Raw genomic sequence first — 19,713 nt, forward strand, 5'->3', positions numbered from 1 at the left:
TCAAGAACCCTGTGAGGTGGGCAGGGGTCTTGCAGAGCTGCTCCTGGGGCAGCAGCCCCAGCCAGCCCTGCTCTGCCACAGAGGGCAGGGGCATGGACCCAAAGGCTGCGGCTGCTCCGCTGGCCCGGACCCTGGCAGCAGGAGCCCTGCAGCAAGGCTGGGCTCTGGGCGGCTGTGCCTGCTCCCGCGCTGCCCCAGGGGCTCGGCCAGCCTCCTGCACCTGTACTGGTGTACGCACCAGTATTTCATCTGCTGGTGTTGCCACACGCATCAGCCCAGGGCTGCCGTCTTTGTGCCGGCTTGATGCCCTGCCTCCCTTGAGATGGGTACCTGCTCTCTACCACAGCAGGGGCTGGAGTGGGGGCTAGCACCAGTTCAAGCCTTTTGCAGCCCCCTCACCCCTGGCTTCCTGTGGCGTAGGGTGACCCCAGGGGCTCTGCACCCCCCGGCACTGGGCAGGGGCTGTGGAAGGATGGAGGCACCTGCCCTCCAGCCAGGCCTCACATGCAGCTCCAGGGAAACCCCTGGGCAAGGCTGGTGACAGGAATAGCAACAGGGCGTCCCCCCACCCTGCGTGGGCTGCTGGTGCTTTCTGCTAGTGGTGAGGAATGCAGGTTGGAGCACTGGGTGGGGCTGGGGGGCCTTGGGGGGCTGGAGCCAGGACTCAGCCAGGGCAGGGGACTGCCAGCCCAACTCGGGGGTGGTGGTCTGCACAGCAAGAGGGGCATGGCCGGGTAAAACACAGCCGGTGCCCCCCAGCTCTACCTGCCCCTCCTGCGGCCTCAAGTAGCACCTCAGTGTTCCCGAGCTGCAGAGAGATGCCTTTGCCCTGGCCAGGCCCTGGGGACCCCCAGGCAGGTCGGGCAGAGCCTCAGGGAACTGCACTGGCCTCCATGGGGAAGGAGCCACTGGGCCCCAGCAGGCTTCAGGCACAGCCCGCCACGGGGTGACAGGCAGACATTTCCCGCAGGCACAAGGAGAGCCCTGGGGGAGCAGCCGGCATCCTCACCTTCCAGCACAGTGCTGAGCATCGTTACCCGGGGGGAGGCATGGCTCTGCCCCCCCTGCCTCCCAGGGCAGCAGCTGGGAGGGGTCTTGCCCACTGATCACCACCAGCCCTGTCCCAGTCCTGCAGCCCCCGCCCACTCCGGCCTGTGCTCTGCCCTGGGCACGCTCATTACATTGAGGGCAGAAAAGCCTCGTCAACATGATGTTTTCATACTTATGCCACAGCCAACACAGCCCCGAAAATACCCACGTGGCGTTAAGACTTCAGGAGACCCTCCCTGGCAGCTGCAGCCCCCATCGCTTCGGCAGGGAGGAGGCAGGGCGTCACGCTGCGCCCCAAAACAGCGCAACCGGAAGGTAGAGCTATGCGTCGCAAGAGTCCCTGAGCCCCCAGGGATGTGTTGCAGCAGCGCAACCGTCCCCCTCCTGCTTCCTGCTGTGCTCCTCTTACCTGGGTGATGCAGGGAGACACCCCCCTGGCACTGCTTCTCAGGGCACGCGCCAGCCTGGCGCCACGGTCCCCCCCGTTTCAGCGCTGCCTGGGATGCTGGACTTGGGCGAAGGGTGCTGAGCTGGTGTCATGGGAGTCTCACAGACAGTCAGCCGGCACACACGGTATTCACAGGAAAATCGGCGCCGCAGAGCAGGCAGCTGGTCCCGAGGAGCCCGGGGGAAGCCCAGCTGGCACGGCAGTGGCTCTCATCCCGCCGGGGAGACCCCACCTGCTGCAGCCCTCGGGCCAGGCACAAACCTGGCGCTAAGGCCCAGCATGGGTGCCAGGGGGTTTCTGCCCAGCCGGGGCCTGCCCCGGCGATGCCCAGGCCATGGGGCAGGCTCAGCCCGCCGTGTCAGCCGCTACTGCCTGAGGAGAACTACGGGGGCCAGAGGCGCGAGGCACGGGTGACCCCGTCCCTCCCAGCACAGGCCGGCGCTGGGCAGAAGCTCGGCCTGGGCGCCACTCTCCCCCCTGCCCCGGGCCCAGAGCGGGCAGGGGGAGCCCCCGGGCCCAGCTGCGTCCACGGCAGCGCGGCGCTGCCTCGTCGCCCGCGGCGGGCGGGGTCCATCCCGCCCCAGCCCCTGCCCGCCTGGGGACGGCACTGCCACCCCGCCCTCACACCGCCCGGGGACGGCAGGGGCGGGACTGACAGGTGCCCCGCCTACTGCTTCCACCGAAGTCCCACCCCCTCCCAGCAGCCTCAGCGGCCATTTGCGCAGAAGTCACACAATCTATTGTGATTGGCTAGCAGGACCAGCCGCCCCGCCTCCTGCTTTACCCGGAAGTACATTTGACACAGAAGGCCCACCCCCTCTATACACAGGGGGCAGCCATTTTGTTTCACCCACCATTTTATGGCAGGGGGCAGCCATTTTGTTAAATGCCATACAGCTCTGTGATTGGCTGACAGCCATTTCTTGACACCATCATACCCACATATTCTCAGGCAGCCGCGTGATTGGCTGTCCACTTCCTTTGGACCCGGAAGTGCTCAGATATAAAAATACATATATTTATATACAATGTATGTATATATAGAATTATTTATATAAGGGTGTGTATAAATATGTATAAATACATATTTTTCAGATATGTACTTCTATATTTGTATACATGTGTATATATTTTAATATATATATGTACATTTATAAAGCTGTAAAGATTAAACACATAGAGCCATAAAGCCACAGGTATAAAATAAATCAAAGGTAGGGAAAGGCCCTCAGGTGCGATGTACTTCCAGATAAACTACCGGGGGGGTGGGCGAGGGGTGGTCCTGCCAGCCAATCACCACAGACCACACAACTGGAAGCGGGCGTGACTTCCTGGGCAAGTGGCCTATGAGGATGCGGGAGGGGGTGGGACTTCCCCGCATGCCCCACCCACCCCACGGCCCTCCCACACGTCGGCCATCTTGCTGGGGCGCTCCACAGAACAGCTTTGAGTTTCGCCCCGCTGCTGGGACGCAGCCCGTTACAAACCGGTCACGGATACCACTGCTGAGAATAAAGAGGGAAAGAGACCGCAGGCAGCTACAAATTCAGACTGCATTTGTTTATTTATTTGTTTTTTATGGTAAGTCAGCCAGCTGTCCTTGCTGCTGTGAGTTCTTCTCCTCCGAGGTGGCAGGAAACAAAATGAGTCAGGCAGGCACACGCGCTCGCCTCCGCTACCCGGCCTCCCACTGGAGACCCGCGCAGGCGGAGCGGCCAGCGTCGATGCCCCGCTTCACCTGTCCTGGCCGCAGCCCTCAAAACGCACCCCGAGGGGCCGGCGCAGCTGGCGGAGGACGAAGAGCGATCTCGGCCCAGGGGATTGAAGATCACTGGACAGCTCGGCAAGATGGGCTGCTGACCACAGACCCCCAGCCCCGGAAAAGCAGCTTTCCAGGCCGGCTCCCCAGCAGCAGCCTCAGCCACTTTTGTAAGAGTAAATTTAAAAAAAACCCCCACAATAAACCAAAACCACCTTTCCCTGGTGTTCCCAATTTCAATGCTAGAGATCTCTAAAACTGCATCTTTACAATCCTCCCCAAAAACCTGACAGTGCAACCCAACAAGTCAGCGTCTCTACCCACAATGCTGAATTTGAGTTACATTATGGCCAAGCTTTGATGGGAAACTAATTCCATGTTTGAGAGTTCATGGTAGGAGGGCGGAAATCTTTAAGAGCACCTACGCATGGACAACACTGGACAGTATACAATGGCCACTCAGACATCATTCAGGATTTCACTTTTATTTATTTTTTGCCTTCTGGATCACCAACACCCTTGCTGAAACTTCTTTGGGATTCTACCCCCACCCCCATGAAAGTAACACACAACCTCCCAACTCATTCAAGCCAGTGAAGGAAAAAAAAAAAAAATCCCCAACAAGATCACTCAGGATGGGGCCAAATGCTTATTTTGAGGGGGTGGCAAAGAATCCAGTGGTGGCAGTTCTGGCTTCAAGAAGCCAGACTGAAAAGGAGACCTACAAAGGGGAAAAATGGGCTAAAAAATATTTAGCAATCCTTCCTCTACCCAGAGAGCAGGGAGATAAGGAAAAAATAGTCATCTGATTACACACAGGGTATATATTTTTACACACACTTTTACACACATCTAGATATAGTACATGTAAAAATATATGCTATACATATGCCCATTCTCACCAAGGTGCTTTTAGTACACCATCTGCACTGTGCGTATGGGCATGTATACGTGTGTATGAATTAAATGTACAGGTACTACTAAGTGTATATGTGCATATGTACACATACATACAGGCAGGCAGCCTACCACCAGCTACCTGTGCCTTCCTCTTTGTACAAAACCCAGTCTTCCCACCCTGAAATACCGTTGCACTCTCCCCAGCCCTCCCCTTCCCCAGCCCACTTTGAAACCGGCCCCCCCGTGTAGCAGCTTCTTCCTCAACAAGCAATTCAAGGAAAGAAATTTTGTAAAGGGAAGAGGAGAAAAATCAAAGTGAAGCATGTGTGGATCGTGCCCACAGTTGCTCTGCGGTCCCTCAGCCCCCGTCCTGTGCCTGGAGTAGGGCACTGCTCTCTTGGGATCAGCCAGCCAAGCACCGTCCCTTCCCCCTTTGCCAGCTTATTGCACATTTGCTTCTGGGCTGCGTGTCAACAACTCTGCGTTACATTCCACAGACCCTGTCATCCTCTCACTTCAATAAAACAGAGGAATACAAGCCCACTGCCCTGTCCCTGCCCACCCATCCTCCCCCCACCCCAATATCCCCATCAAAAGGAAAACAAAAAAAAAAACCCAAGAAAGGCTGCTTGCTAGCAGAGTGCAACAGTAGTACACACTGAATGGGTATTCTCTTCGGGAGCTCTGTGGAAGAGAGGTTATTTCTAACACGGTAAACGAAGCCATGCAAAAGGTGGATAAAGGGAGCAGAAGGAGGAAGAAAATAAAGGATGAGAAGGAAGAACAGAACCAGGAGGAGGAAGAACACAGCATGGCAAGTGCTCAAGGCTTCATGTTTTCTTGTCCTCTTCTTGTAAACAAGCTAATAATTCTCATTAGATAGAACAAGTAAAAAGACTGAAGTTCCAAGTCGAGGGGCTGGAGTTTCCAGGAGTCTGTTCAGTCCATTCAGCAACACCACAGCCAGTGAGAAAACGAGGGATATTTTTTTCTTTTTTTGTTTGTTTTTTTAAAATCTTCATTACTTAAAGCTGAGAGAAAAAAGCCAACTCAGGAGCCCTTTTCAAGGATGGCTCATTGTCTCTAGACTGAATAAATCACACTAGTTTAGAGAGAACCTTTTTTTTTTCCTTTTTAATGACTTATAAAAACCACACGGTTCCTTCCTCTGCCCCTCTGCTCAAAGGCGGGTCTGTGCCTCGGGTACGTAGATCTCGATGCTATCTGCGCTCTCTGTGGCCGAGTTCTGCCGGACAGAGGCAGCCCGCTTGGCTGCCATAAGACGCTTGCGAGCTTCCTGGCGCTGCTTGTCTGAATCAGAGGCTTTGTCCCGGTTCAGCTGCGATTTGGACTTGGCTGGCTTCTTTGGCACTGGAGGGGGTGGTTTCTTCTCTTCCTTTAGGGAGACAGTAAGGAAAAACCCAAACATAAAATAAAAATGCATATACAGAAGCTTGCTCTCTGATGTGGTGGGGACTCTTACGGCGTGAGGGACTAAGCAATGAGATTGACTGTCAGGTGGAAGAAGCAGGGCCAGTTCTTGAGCAAGACACTCAAAATCAGCTTCCCCAATTTCTAGAAATGTGCCATTTTGCATTTCATGATACAGAGGCCTTCTGTGAAGTGGACTAGAGTTTGCAGCCTGTGTCTGGCCCAGCTATAGGTCAGAGCACAGCACAGGCAGCATGAAGACTGAACTTGATCTGGAACTGCAAAATTTTAATATGCCGCCCTGCCCAGAGCCATAGTCCTCCTTCCTACCCTCATGTCTAGTCAGGAAGCCTGGCCCAGGGACACAGCTTGTGCTGCATTTTCAAAAGGTTCCAGTAGGCGTTTTTTATACTACTCAGACACCAAGAATAGTTAAAACCTGTTCATACAGTGAATGTAACACTAGAGGCCTCTGTATCACTGCTTTATGCATACGCTGCTCACTGCTCTGGTCTCTCTCCATCGTAACACTTTTTCCCCTTGTACAAAATTGTTTCCACTATTACTCAAGAGGAATGGTCTCAGTGCATTGCAAGGCTGTGAGACTACACTGCACAAGTGCAATGTGGTAAAAGCCCTAGAGGTCTTCTGTTTGCAGACAGAAATAGACCTCAGATACCCAAAACGTCTGCGAGGTGCTCTGGCCACTCTCAACTGCCCCACACTCACCTTTCTCTCCGGTGTCTCTGCCAATTGCCAGCTATTAGCTTTCAGGTGGTACAGCTCATCAAACTTCATGCTGATGTCTTCAATGGACAACTGCAGGAGATCCCAAAACCCAGCTAGATCCTGGGCTGTGGGTCTGGGATTGGCATTAGGGTTCTAGAAAGGAAAGCATAAAAAAACCACCACCTTTCAGAAAGAATATACCCTCCTGACAAGCAGAGCAGTCTGCACAGCTTACATATTCACCCGCTGTAAGTCTACCTAGCCTGACAACTGAAACGTCAAGAACCCACAGGAGACACCAGCTGTAAAATACGCAGAGACACTATGCCATCATTTACAGTCAAAACTATTTCTGCAAAGACCAGGAAGCAGAGATCCTGACTGTATTTCTCCTATAGGAGCCTGAAGAAGAATCCTGAAAGAGATACTCTCTGTAGCAGAAAGCAATAGTTCCATTCTCCCCAAAGCTTCCCCAGCTAGTGCTGATCCCACAGCAGAAACCTCCAACTGAAGGTCCCCAGCACATGACTCAGAACTAGCACAGTGGTTTCTTACACAGAGATCCTGTGGTGTGGGTAATAATGGAAATGGACACAACATGATGCAAAGCACAGCTCTGACACTTGGAGAACTTGCATGCCCGTGTACAGCAACCCGAAGAAGCCAATATAGCTTTCAGAGCAAAATTGCTTTGCTACATCCCCCCCAAAACTGAAAGTATCAGTATTTCCTCAGGCTAGGTTGAAAAATTTTAAGTAGCTTAAGTTTCTTCCAAGAACAGAATTTTCCCAGTTCTCAGACATCTAAAGTGCCATCATAGGATTGGATTGTCTCAGGAAAGCATGGGATCAGATCCGAGCAACTCAGCACAAAGTGTCAAAGGGAGACCTCAGCACAAAGCTCTGTTGAAAGCCTGGCAGCTAGTGGTGTTGCTGCTAATCTCTCGGCCATGATCACCCAGAGATCAGCAAGCAGATGCTCAGCAACTCACCCCTCCTCCTCCTTCCTGAATTTCTCTAAGTTTTTTTTGCAAGTAAAGGGGAATTCACCTCTAAGAAAGTTTTCAAAATCCATACCATGATAAAGTGTGAGGGGAAAGATTCCCACCCATCCCCACGTTAGCCCTGTTCAGTGCTCAGCAAGGGCAAACCCTTGCATTACATTTGAAGAGATCCGATTCAAACGGTGCTTTGTGACCTATGAGGGACAGTCCTGTTGGGACAGTTTTACCATCCACGTAATCTACATGCAAAGCAAGCACATCTGGAGAAGAACAGTAGACTTTTCAAACATTCCCCCCCTGCTTGGCAAAACCTCAGTGGTTCACCTCAAAAAGCCCTTTAGAAGTAACAAGAAAGAGGTAGTTTCCAGGATATACACCAGTATGGCTGGTTGACAATTCAGACCCACAGAGAGACTCAGTGAATTCAGCAGCACGCCCTGATCAGCAGTTCAAGAAAATTCCCCTGTGCTCACGCAAGCACCAAAAGGAATTGCAAACACTCACCCCTGAGCAGAGCACAGCCCAAGACCTGCCTATTCAGAAGAGAGATTGAGGCAATCAGCCGCCCACTGCTCAGCTGCTGTTTTAAATCAGCTTTCATCCATTACGGCATGGTGGTCAGGTTGTAGGCTACAGCCGCATTGACTTGGCTTTTACAGTGACGGTTAATACCTGATCATGCACCTCTAGTGCTGTTGAAACAGATACATCCCCCTCCCAAAACCCAGGAGAAAGAGATCCAGACTCACCAAGTTTTGTTCACAGAGGCCATGGAATTGCTGGAACTTCTGTGACATTAGCAACTGTGCACTGCCCACTGCACTCAGGACTTTTCCTAAGACTATAGGGGACAGAAAAAGAAAGAGACCTCAGTTGAACAGACTTAAATGCAGCAATGTTTCTGGAGCAAAGAAACACTCTTGATTCATTAGAACAGGAGTTTCAGAGACCCCCAAGGAAGTAACTGCTCTCAGGGAAAGAAGATGTATTGAAACTATAATCTACATCTGTCTTTGCCATCTATTATTGCTCCTTCCAGAGCAGGTCAAAAGCAGGCCAGACTGAGAACACCACATCAGAGTTCGCAGAAAGTACCTTAAAGTGCCCTCAGCCCATCAGACAGCACAATCTCAGTGAGCAGATCCGCTGGCACCTGCCTGCAGATCGCAACCTGCTCTTCCACTCTTCCATGCAGGAGGTGCAGGTCGCAAGGGGTAGGAGAATCATCTCCAACCTCCATTTACCAGCAGGGATTAGAACACTGGCAGGCTAGGGCTTTTAATACCCAGGACTGTATGCTGCTCTTAGTGGGTTTTCCGAGAAGCTTCTGGGTATGGCAACATTCCTCTGCTCATTAATGGAAAAAACACTGTATGAGCTTTTCCCTTCCAAAGGCAGGGTTGAGAGACCCACAGTGCATGCAACTGCACCAGGAACAGGGATTGGACTGGTTGCCCTTCTCCTCCCTGGTCTGCTGCTGCACCTACTGAATCAGTTCTGAATGTTTATAGAGCTTGGTGGGACAAGCGTAAGCTGTTCTCTGTACAAGTTCTCTGCACCCACCAATTTCTCGGTTACAGAATCTACTAGGAGATTGCTCTTAGAGGTCACAGATACAATGCCACACTGGTCTTGGTGTCTTTTCTTGCCAGAGCATTCTTGCCACAGGCAAAACAAGGGCATCCCCTGAGGCATGCAGAGCCCTGGCACTGCCTGTCCAGCTTGGCAGCCAGTGCAGCATCTTAGTGCAATAGGATTAGAGATTAGCTCCCCCAAGTCCTAGCAGTGACAGTAAGCTATAACTGAGTCTCACCATTATTTCACCTTTCTCAGGTATCAAAAAAATAAAAATCAACCAGACTCAAAACAAAAATCCTGCCCTCTGCAGCCTAGTCACCCACTTCTGTCACTCTGTATGCACCATAGGCATGATTTTCACTGCAAGAAGCACAGGTTTTGCCAACTCATTTGAAAATAATGAAACAAGCTCAACTGGGACTGAACCCAATAAAATCAAGTGGCCTTGTGTTCCCTGTGCATGTGCTTTTGGTGTATTTAGTACAAATTCAGTGAAGCTTTCCCATATGAAGAAACCTCCTCTTTGCTGTGAAAACAAGTCTACCGATTCAACAGATCAAACAAGCTCAGAAGTTGTGTTCATTCTGCCCCATTGCCAACTAAACTTTCACCTGCCTACTTGAGTACAATGGGTTAGGCAGGGAGAAAGATCCCACAGCCACCCTGAAAGCAATCCCTTTAAGCTTTTAGCAGTTTTGAATGGTCAGAAGCTGCACCATCCCCTGAAAGTTTTCTGTGCTGCATCTCAGTGTTATTTCTTACTCCATCTGCTAGAGGAAGTTACCTTATCCTTTCCAAAGAAAAAAATGTTCCTTGTCCCATACTCATCTCCATGTTCTACCCTTACTCTGTGGGCTATCAGCAATTTAACTGCAGAAAGCTGATCCAATACTCAGTTACAACTCTTTCTCGAGGGAGGAGCTGTTAGGCTGCGCCAGTCTAGTGTCCAGAGGCTGACACCACCTACCTTCTTCAGAGAGATTGTTCTCTTTGGTCTCCTGGTCCATCTGGCGGCACCAGCCTTCTAACCGCTCTGTTTCTGCCTGCAGCAGCTTCAGAAACCAGTACCCATCCCGCCGGCAGGCTCCTGGCTGCGTGGGTTCTGATGGCGAGGTGGAGGACGTCTCAAGCCAGGGGTCAGGAGGAGGGAGAGAGGAAGGCTCCAGGGCTGGGTCATTGTTTTCTCCATAGGAGAGGTTTCTCTTAATCTGTGAGGGCTTGGCTGGTTGCCTGGTAGTGGCATCAACACCAACGGAGTTGTTGTGTTGGGGGCACTCAGCAAGGCTTCTCTCAGATGATTTACCGCTAGAGTTATTAAGTTCCTGTGTGTCAGAGTCTGTGTCCTGTTTGGAGGACATGCTGCGAGAGTGGCTGTTTCTAGAGAGATCAAAAGCAAACACTAAATAGCAGAACTCAACCTGGCTGGCCTCACACAGTGACAGTGAAATGCATTTGTTTATTATGCCTGCAGCTGAGCCTCACCCTGCCCGCCCTGCCCCTCCCCACACACAAACACACACCACACATTCAGACAGACAAAATTATAAGGTTGCCTGCTTACTGCAATAGGCCGTTCAGACGAGAGGACTGACGCACATCTATAATTACATCTTGTACTTTTTTTTTAAATTTCAAACTCCCATTGATTTGGCTGTTTACAGAACAAGTGCTTTTTGCAGCGGGTGTGTGCTGTGGAGGAAGAGCTCTCCACGGGCCCCCATTCAACACCACTCATATTGGAACAAAGAAGGCGAGAAGGTCTAAGCGAAAGTGGGAGAAGCGCAATTTAAAAGAAAGGAAACTACAAAAGCTTGCGTCTTTCACTTACCGCCACTCGTCCTCTACCTGTACCCCGATGGACTGGAATTTGGTGGCTGGTGGAGGAGGCTCCTCTTTTGCCACTGGCTGAAGGCAGTCAACCTTATTAAACAAAAAAAATACAGACAAAAACAGACACAAGAACTTGCTGCTGGAATTCACATTAGTAGACCAGGAGTGCCGCACACACACAGAGCATGCTGACGCCATACGCCAACTGGAGGCTTGTCTTGGGAGAGGCACGAGGCTACTGCTCAGGTCTGCCTCCGCTTGAGCACCAGGACTGTACCCTGCCGAGCTGCTGCCAGGCACCTGCTCTAAGAGCACCCGGCTCTGCCATCCACCACTGTCTGCATGGTTGTGGCATGCTGGGACGGGCTGTGTCCCCTCGAGGGAGCAGCTGCATGTGTGGCATCCGACACAGGCAAAGGCCAAGAGGTTCAAGAGAGGGCAGCGATCTGATTAAGACTGACAGCAAAGCCCAGCTTCCTCTCTCCCAGGGATTGACACCCTCCATAGCTCTGGATAAGAGGGTTAGAAGGTTTTAGGAAGGAAATCCAGGCTGTGGGGTAGGTGGCTTGGGAACCACCTCAGAAAAGGAAGAGGAGAGGAAGGCAGTCAGCCTCTCCAATGCGAGTTTCTTGCCTTGCTGCCCTTCCAGCATGTGTTCTGCCCCACTAGCCCTGCAGAAGAGCCTTCGCTATCACGTGTACCTAACTGGCCAGCTAGCCTTACTGTAAAGCCAGTGGAGAACTTATTCAGCACACGTGGTGGCTCAAAGCCCAGATCCTGCGTTTGAACTTGCCCGAGCGCTCAAGTTCCTATCCGCAGGTAATAGCCTGCAGCACTGAGCCAGCACTTTGGGACGGAACAAGTGCTCGCAGCAGTCAGCCATCCGTAACTGGGAAATCTGTCCACAAAGTGTGTAACTGCAGATGAATTAGGTTTTGCTGAATAAAGCATGGATTTACACTGCTCAATGGGTTTCTCAGTTGACTATATAATCAACAGCTCATTTCCATTGATTTCCACAGAGTTAAATGCTTCCAGCAAGAGAAGCAGCAACCTGCTGGGAGCAGTGGACAGCAAGGAATCACTCCCGCCTACAGCCCTGGGACCATTTCGCACTGCAGCAGCCCATACTACATGGATGTCAAGTCGAAGGGCCCACCTCTCAGAAGAAAGTTGTCCCTAGAACTGCGATGGACAAAGAGCAGACTGATGTTAAGTAATACATAGTACAGAGCACAGGCTCAGCACAGGCATATTAGCAGCAAAAGGCCTCTTCAGAGGGACTCACCCAGTTAACATGGTCCCACTGCTTTATGAAACATTTTAATTTTGTACTAAAAGAACTTAGTCCTTTCTGGTCTGTTATGGAAAGCTTCTGCTGTCTTTCACCCCTGGGAACACAGGAAGTTAGTTTGACAAGGCAGTTAGTTTCTCTTGCTATTCTAAGTGAGTTCAGATGCACACCTGGTCACACAAAATGCACACGCTATATGGATGGGTTAAGGACATTCCTTAGGACAAAGGAGAACAAACTATTCCATACTTGTATTCCTATAGACGACAGCTTTCTTTTGGGGATATTCTCCACTTTAGGCTCCTCGCTAGTCAGAGTCCCTTTGTCACTTTTCAAAGTTGCATTTTTCTGCGGTAACTCTGGAGTCTCTCTTGCTGGCGTCACGACGCTTCCCCTCGTCACACTGGGTGTCCTGGTGCTGTCCAAGCTGTCTGAAGAATTGCTGAGTCCCGACTGGCTGGTCACCTCGCTCTTGTGGTCCTGGCTGTCCAGGTAGGTGTCCTGCGCCGATTCAGTGCTGCTCTGCACAGTGACAGAGATGAACGGCTTTGATGTGGTCCGAGGTGGGACAGGAGGTGGAGTCTTTTTATATGCCACTAGGCATGATGAACCTGCAGTAATGGAGGTGGGAAGAATGGAGAATGCAAAAGACAGATCGGGGGGAGAGAGGTACAGTAAAAGAGAAAGAAAAAGCAGGTCAGTCACAACATCCAAGAGGAGCCTCCAAGTAGAAGCTGGAGGCAGAAATGCAGAAACAGCCTACAGCCAGCAGCTCACACTCGGTAACCCAAACCAAAGCATAAGGGGAAGCGGAAGGCAGAGCCAGAGCTAGCTTGCAAAAGAAGTCAAAAGGAATACCATGATGTGTGAAAGGCTGGAAATGGAGAAGAGAGATAGAAAAGCCTCCCAAGAATGCTACAGGGTTTGGCAGGTGTAAGCCTCCACGTTGGGGAAATTTCCTTTGGCTAAACCCTATGTTTTAGTGTCCTAGTACAGCCAAGTGTCTCAGATCTTTGTCCCATCAGTTGACAAGTTTCAGTGTCTGGACCAGGGTGGTGTTTTTTCCTATAAAAACGGAAAGAAGCCATAAAGTTTGTTAGATGCTGATGGTAGGAACAAACATTCGTGAAGTAACCTAAAAACCTAGCTGCTACGCATTAGAGGAAAATACATCATCTGGATGCAACAGCCAAAGAGTGGCGAGGCTGCTCCATGTCCCCAGATCCAACCAGTAGTGAGGCTGAAGATGTGTTCCCAGCAGGCACACAGAGCACACATATCCACTACGTGTAGGTATATATACGTGGCTGGCCACACAGATCACAGAAGAGCACCCACGTGAACACTGACAGCAGCATGGCCTCATCCTGCTCTTGTCTCTGGCTTGACAGGATGGAAGTCCATTAGTGAAAATGTATGTACAAGGTGGATCCTGCAGCAGCGGCGCTTAGGCGCTCAGTGTGCCCAGTTCCTGGCCCCTGGACAAGCCCTGAGGCCGAAGCCCTACTCCAGTAGCTGTCCAAACAGGACAGACTGTGCTGGGCAGGGTATGGCCAGACAAGCGCACTGACCAGCCACCTACCTACACAAAACTGACCCCTTTTATCCCCTTACCCCTGTATTTTCCACTCTTGTTCCTCCCCAAATCACCCTTCTTGTCCCACCTTTGGTTCCTCCCCTAAATATCCCATTAAGTCCTGTGCAATCCAAACCTGCTTTTCCCCTGCACCCCACAATGTGTCCCAGCCCTTGGCAGCAACCTCCTTAGTCCGCAAGGTGATCTTGGGAGCTGCTCCGCATGGCTCATGGTGATGGGTGTCATGCCTGGACACCGGGGCTGAGGGTCTGCTGGGACAACCCCAGGAGGGGCCTGGACAGGGTGTTCAGTCCTCAGGGGTCCTTGGCTTGGGGTCCCACCTGCCAGTGCATGTCCCTGCTTGTCCATGCTCTGGGCTTGTACGGATGGGCCTGTAATGGGCTGATGGCCTCTGGGATGGACCTGGGAGTAGCCCAGCAGGGTATGATTTGGGCTCCTGCTATTGTCCCTGAGCCCCTTCACTGGTGTGCAGAGGAGCTTTATCACACTGCGCTGCTCCAGGGCATAACCAGGGAGGCTCACGCCATCCTCTCTCCTTGCACAGCACTGCCCAGCCACCCGTTTCACCTCCTGGGAGGGCCATGCTCCTGGAGCGGGAAACTTAGTGCTGCTGCCGGGTTCCTCCCAAGGGTCTCGTAGGTCTCTGTGGCTGCGGTGTGCTGAGCCCTACGGTCCCACTCCCCTGGAAGGGAGCTGCAGGGTCAGGGCTGCTGCAGGTAACCCTGTGCTGCCTGGGCAGTGCCTGCAGGGGTTACCCTTCTCTTGCCTTGGTGTCTCAAGGTGGTGCCCAGGTGTGCTTTGGTCCCGCAGGCTGGGTAGGGAGCTTTGCTGCTCCAGGCTCCATCACCACCCCAGGTCATGGAGGGCCAGGTCACCCTGCCCAAATCGTACCTTACAGGTGTCTGCTCCTGGACTTGGTGAGTTAGCACGTTACCGAGACGTGTTTACAGGGCAGTCCCTTTCCCACATCGTCAATGACAAACCAAGTGTCCCTGCGTAAGTCACTAAAGTACAATGGTGTGGGAAGCTCCGGTGGTGGCTCTGGTGGTGGCAGGACTGTCACTCTCCTTGGTTCCTCCTCCAACCCACAGTCCTTGGTCTATGGTTCTGCAAAGGGGTTCTGTCCTTCAAATTGAAACCCCACGCACCGTCCTGGTTCCATGCACACCTTTCCCCTAGTCCTTGACATGCAGACAGACATCAGCACAGACCCATACACCTCCCAGGTCACCCAACCAACAATACAGATGGGCTGTACAAACCCAAACCCAGTTTCTAAATGTTTTCCTAGCACAGCTCTGATGACTGCAGGAGCTGTCATTCCCTTGGGTTCCCTGCTCCAACCCATATTCCCTGATCTCAGTAAAGTTTTGTACCTCAAATTGCAAGCTCCTACCTCCCACTGCACTGGCCACTCTCATACATAACCTCGCCAAAACCTGCTGACACAGTGATAGATATATATGCAGATATAGATACAGACCATTTTCATTAAACATTACACAGATAGACTGTTAACGTTACCATTTCCATCCCCAAAGTAGCCACCAGCATATTAACAAATTTAGTACCAGATTAGAGACCAGTCCGCTCTGTCAGGAATCCTTTGACTACTTGGGGACCGCGAGGGCAGGCAGAGGTACCTGCTGCTTCCCCCCATAACCTTCCACCCCCAAACTGCACTGCCTGCGTGCCCTGGGGAGCTCACACAGGGCGCTCGACAGATGTTTTGATCTTTCAGGGCAATTGGACACAACCAATTCGGGCTCAGCCCCTCACAGGGTGCCTTCTGTTCCCTGCATAATTTTAGCACAATTAACTGAGAAGTATGAAATGAACCTGATCCAAATTGATTACAGGTATGGGAAGGGGTGTTTCAGGTGATGTGAGGGGTGTTTCCTCCCCAGACAGGCCCCTCTGCTTGCAGCAGAGGTTGACCACACTCACGAGCCAGTCCTGAGCATCCCTGGGAGCCCAGCTGTATTCCCGGGGGGAAACAGCACAGCTACACCATGTGCCTTATTGACAGTATTTACACATGCCTATATTTACACATCCCACTATTTACCATACTAACAGATGAAGTCCCACTTCAAAGAAGGAACTAAAAGGGAGGGGTTGCAGAGAAGGAGGAGATCTATGTTTCCAAAAGCATTTATATGCCCAAAGATGCCGAGAAGCACTGTGACAGTCCTACTGCTACAGGAGAACTGAGGAGCCTACAACGGGGTTGCCAACCAAGCTGCCTTTCAGCGTGAATCTGGACAGGAGCTCAGGAAGGCACAAAACCCGCACCAGTTCCCCTCGGCCCCCTTGCACACCAAGTCCAGCATAAATTGAGCAGTGTCCTGATGGCCACAAGAGTGGGACCTATCCTGACTGCTCACCCCAGCCTTTACACCACCTTTCGACACATGGCCCGCATGGCTGCAAGAGGGACTTGCAGTAGGGAACTCGCACAGCTGAAAAATAACCAGGACAGGCTACTACGTCTGATCAGTCTCCAGCGCTGGCATAGCTGCCGTGCCTCCAGCCAGGACAGGGACTTATTATGCACTTTAAAAACCACCTACAATAATTTCCTCAAAGGTCAGATGCAAGTGCTTCAACTTGTCAAATTTACACGCCAAAACACAGCTACACACATCCTTTAGCCAATATCTGGTCACATAAATAGCATGCGACTGCACGGCAAGTTCGTCACTAACGGATGACTAAAAGGGCACTGGCATTCACCTCCCACCTGGCAGCCCTGCTTCATCACCTTTCCATGCAGAGGGGAAGCCCCTACACTCAGGACAGCAGCAGGACCTGCTGCAGATGCTCGAGCAGCACTAGCTCACAAGTAGCATCTCCGAGCAAGCCAAGCTCACCACTGGGATGCCTCTTTCAGAGGTACCGGATTAGATGTCACCACTTGAACAAGCGCAGGTTGAAGTGTACCCCAGAGCTGACCTTTGCCCATGGGTGTTGCTTTACAGGATCTGGTTCATTGTGCAAATGTACAAACTGCCAGCACAGCAGGAGGTGCTAAAGCAACAGTCACTGCACGATCGCTCCCTCTCTTTCCCCATGTTCTCTGCTGGACATCCCCAAAAGCCTCCTTAGGTGTAATATAGATCCGATCAAGTTAAAACTTGCCTCGTTACTGTTGTTTACCTGCTCCGCCCTTACAGCAGAAATCTTGACTACACCTCCCAGACACAGAGCGCAGCATGCTGCACAGGTAAAGCATTCCTCACGTGAGTGAGAGCTTTGCCCCGTCACAGAAAACCCCCCTGGCTGTACAGCTGAACGGCCTCCTGGGTCCATGCTGGAATAGCTCATTTGCCACCAACATCTGCTCATGCAGGACACCACCACTGAAGACTGAGGAAAAAGTTCAACCCTAGACATGCACTGGAGAGCAGCCCCCGTCTTTGGCTGCTCAGGCACCCATCACTGCCCTCCGGAGCAAAGCCAGACGGGCACACGCTGCCAGAGCCCTGCCAGCCGCAGAGAAGGAAGCCGTGGAGCACCCCACGGATGAGGAGTGCCCACGCAGTCACTCTGCCGGGGCTGTCTGACCAGAGTGCACCATCTTAAATAGCTACAGCAATTTCTAGGCCAAGTCTTATGCCCGGTCTTGTACAGCCCATCCCAACAGAGCCGTGTAGGAGCAGCCTGAACACAGCAATCGCAGAAGTACCCCTTGATAAGCTACACCACCAAAACACAGGACGCTCAAGTGCACCGGGGGCTACAGCAGCTATTATCCAGGACGAGCAAGAGCCACCCAAACTGGCAGTGGGGAAAGCCTGTCCGTATGGCCCTCCAATTAAATACCTCGTCTCCCCACTCCACATGGCCTCTGTTCCTCCCAGGGAGAGCGCCCAGCCCCAGCGCAGCAGCTGCCTGGGTCCCCGCCACCTTACAGAGAGCCTCTGTGACGCCATCCTGCTCGGAGCTGAACCCAGGGGAGAGGTGTGGTGCTTTTGCTGGCGTGCTTACCAGGAGCACAGCTCAAGTTTCCCAGCTGCTGTTTACACCCACAGGGCTGTAACATAATTGGGGAAAGTAAATCGATTGCTATCTGATATCGAACACCGAATCCAGGCAAAATGAGGGCAGCACGTCAGCACAGAAAGGCAGTAGAGTTTCCTGGGGAACATCAGTGGTGCTGAGGGTCAGTAAGCTAGATCCAAATTCATCCTTCCACCTACCGACAGACAGTACAAATACTGTTTGTGCTGCCCTATATACAGGGGGAAACTGCAGCATCCCCTTGTCTTGTTCCTGGGATCCCTTCATGCCGTCCGGCTCAGGGGAAGAGCATCACAGATTTTGCTAGAAGGGAATCACATAGTACCGACAAAAAAATGCCCCTGTTAATGTACTTGTGGTCAAAGGGTTGACTATATGAGCTATAAAAACAAGTTTATGGCTCTAAGAAACATTGCAAATGAAAGAAACACAAAAAGATCAGGAGCGCTGAAGAACTGGGGATGCTTTGATCAGTGCAATTGCAAATTAACCCCACTGAAGCCCTCTGCAACCATAAAACAGGGACTTTTGACTGTGCAGCAAACCCAGAAACCACACCCTACCTAAAATGGGTTTCGAAAGCAAAAGTCGGAGTAAGCCCATCCAGAACGGTCTGCCCTTCTCCCTCAACACAGCTCTGAACTAAGTTTCAGTGTTTCCCGCATCTGTGGGAAGAGACAAGATATTGAGGAAGCCAAAAGCATCCTGATATTTCTGTAGGAGATATATGTTACTGGACCAACCGAGCAGGCAGCATGCCCTCATGGCTCACAGGTCAATCCCACCAGTTAGGAGTGTTCCAGTTGCCGACTTACACCCTCCAAAGGGCTACAGCTCAACAGGGTATGAATCTGCTCTTGAGTTGCTGCAGGTCATAGCCTATTATATTTTAAAATCAGCTTGTGCTATAATGTGGAACTACAATCCATGTGGGCACTGGAGCAGGTACACATCTTACTCTGCAGCACCATCAACGAAATTTGCTTGTGAACATCAGCCACACTCCAAAAAGGTGCAGAAGAACACGAAAAATGTGGAAGTTTTGCTTAAGCTTCCAGCTTTGCAGCACTAGACTCTTCTGCTCATAGGATCTTCTCAGGCTTATTTACGCAAGCTGTTAGAATTCACAACTGTGCTGTGGATAATTGATTTTTTGGGGGAGGACTGTCTGTTTATAGTCTTCCTTGCCTAATTATTTTTAGAAAGCAGCATGTTTCCAAATTAGCATCTTCCACATGACATTACCTGCTGCTCTCAGGGGCTGGGGGCAATACCCACGGATGCAGCTCCAGGCTGAAGAGCTGTGTTTTCAGAGCCTTAGCCTGGAGAGCCCTCCCGACCCCCAAAACAGTTGGGCACTGTGATCCTCTCCTTCCAGAGAACTAGGCGTTTGCTTCTTGAAAGACTAAACATAAGAGTCATAAAAGAATATTAAATCCAGCACTCCTTAAAAGGCCCCTGTTCAAACACTACCAGGCTGTGCTTACCTGCTCAGTACCTGGCAGCGCCGCCAAGATCATAGCCAAGGTATTTGGTTTTAGATTTAAATACCATAATTGCCCTCAAGTGTACATCTAGCATGAAGGACCCGGTTATTTTGTTGCTCTTGCTGATTCAGTATAGCCTGGTAATATTTCTAATCATTCCAGGGACTTCAAGGACCTATTCAAGCCATCCTCATTTTTGTTAAATTATCTCAAAGGCTCCAAGCCACCGTCAGTTGTGAAGGCAAGTTAAGACTTCCCTCAAACATACTAGCAGGGCTCAGACTGCTGTCGCTTTCCTGCTCCATACGTCCCCCCCTTCTCCATGGGAAGATCTGAAGAAATGACCTCAGTTCCTCATGCATAAAGCAACACGCTCTGGAATAATCTCTCCTACCTCAAGACAAGCTGATTTGTCTTTTAAATGAAACAACCCAATAATCTTGCAGCAAATGAGAACCACCACCAGTTGCATTATCCCCTCGGAGATTTTGGTCGAATGTCTTTGGGCTTGTGTTTGCCACAGGGTCTCACAGATGGAAGGAGCTGCATTTAGAGGCAGTTTTCAATAGCAAAGGGAACTGGAA

The 19,713-nt window shown here is 51.3% G+C and overlaps 1 protein-coding gene across 6 annotated transcripts in view; it reads right to left on the minus strand.

The window, feature by feature from the left end:
• Positions 1-4,971: 4,971 nt before the first annotated feature.
• The window catches only part of DLGAP4 (DLG associated protein 4), a 71,695-nt gene continuing 56,953 nt past the window's right edge, over positions 4,972-19,713 (minus strand). For 5 of the 6 annotated variants that reach the window (XM_075166231.1, XM_075166230.1, XM_075166229.1 and 2 more), the window contains 6 exons: positions 12,272-12,633; positions 10,727-10,818; positions 9,866-10,275; positions 8,070-8,161; positions 6,318-6,470; positions 4,972-5,553 (listed from right to left, as the gene is read on the minus strand). In XM_075166231.1, coding sequence (XP_075022332.1) covers positions 5,338-5,553; positions 6,318-6,470; positions 8,070-8,161; positions 9,866-10,275; positions 10,727-10,818; positions 12,272-12,633 — 1,325 coding nt within the window. In that variant the 3' untranslated portion in view covers positions 4,972-5,337. Of the gene's footprint in view, positions 5,554-6,317; positions 6,471-8,069; positions 8,162-9,865; positions 10,276-10,726; positions 10,819-12,271; positions 12,634-12,880; positions 13,088-19,713 lie in introns of those variants that run through there. The other variant, XM_075166233.1, reaches the window with a different exon arrangement.

The sequence above is a fragment of the Calonectris borealis genome, chromosome 17, assembly GCF_964195595.1.
Source record: "Calonectris borealis chromosome 17, bCalBor7.hap1.2, whole genome shotgun sequence".
NCBI classification, from domain to species: domain Eukaryota; kingdom Metazoa; phylum Chordata; class Aves; order Procellariiformes; family Procellariidae; genus Calonectris; species Calonectris borealis.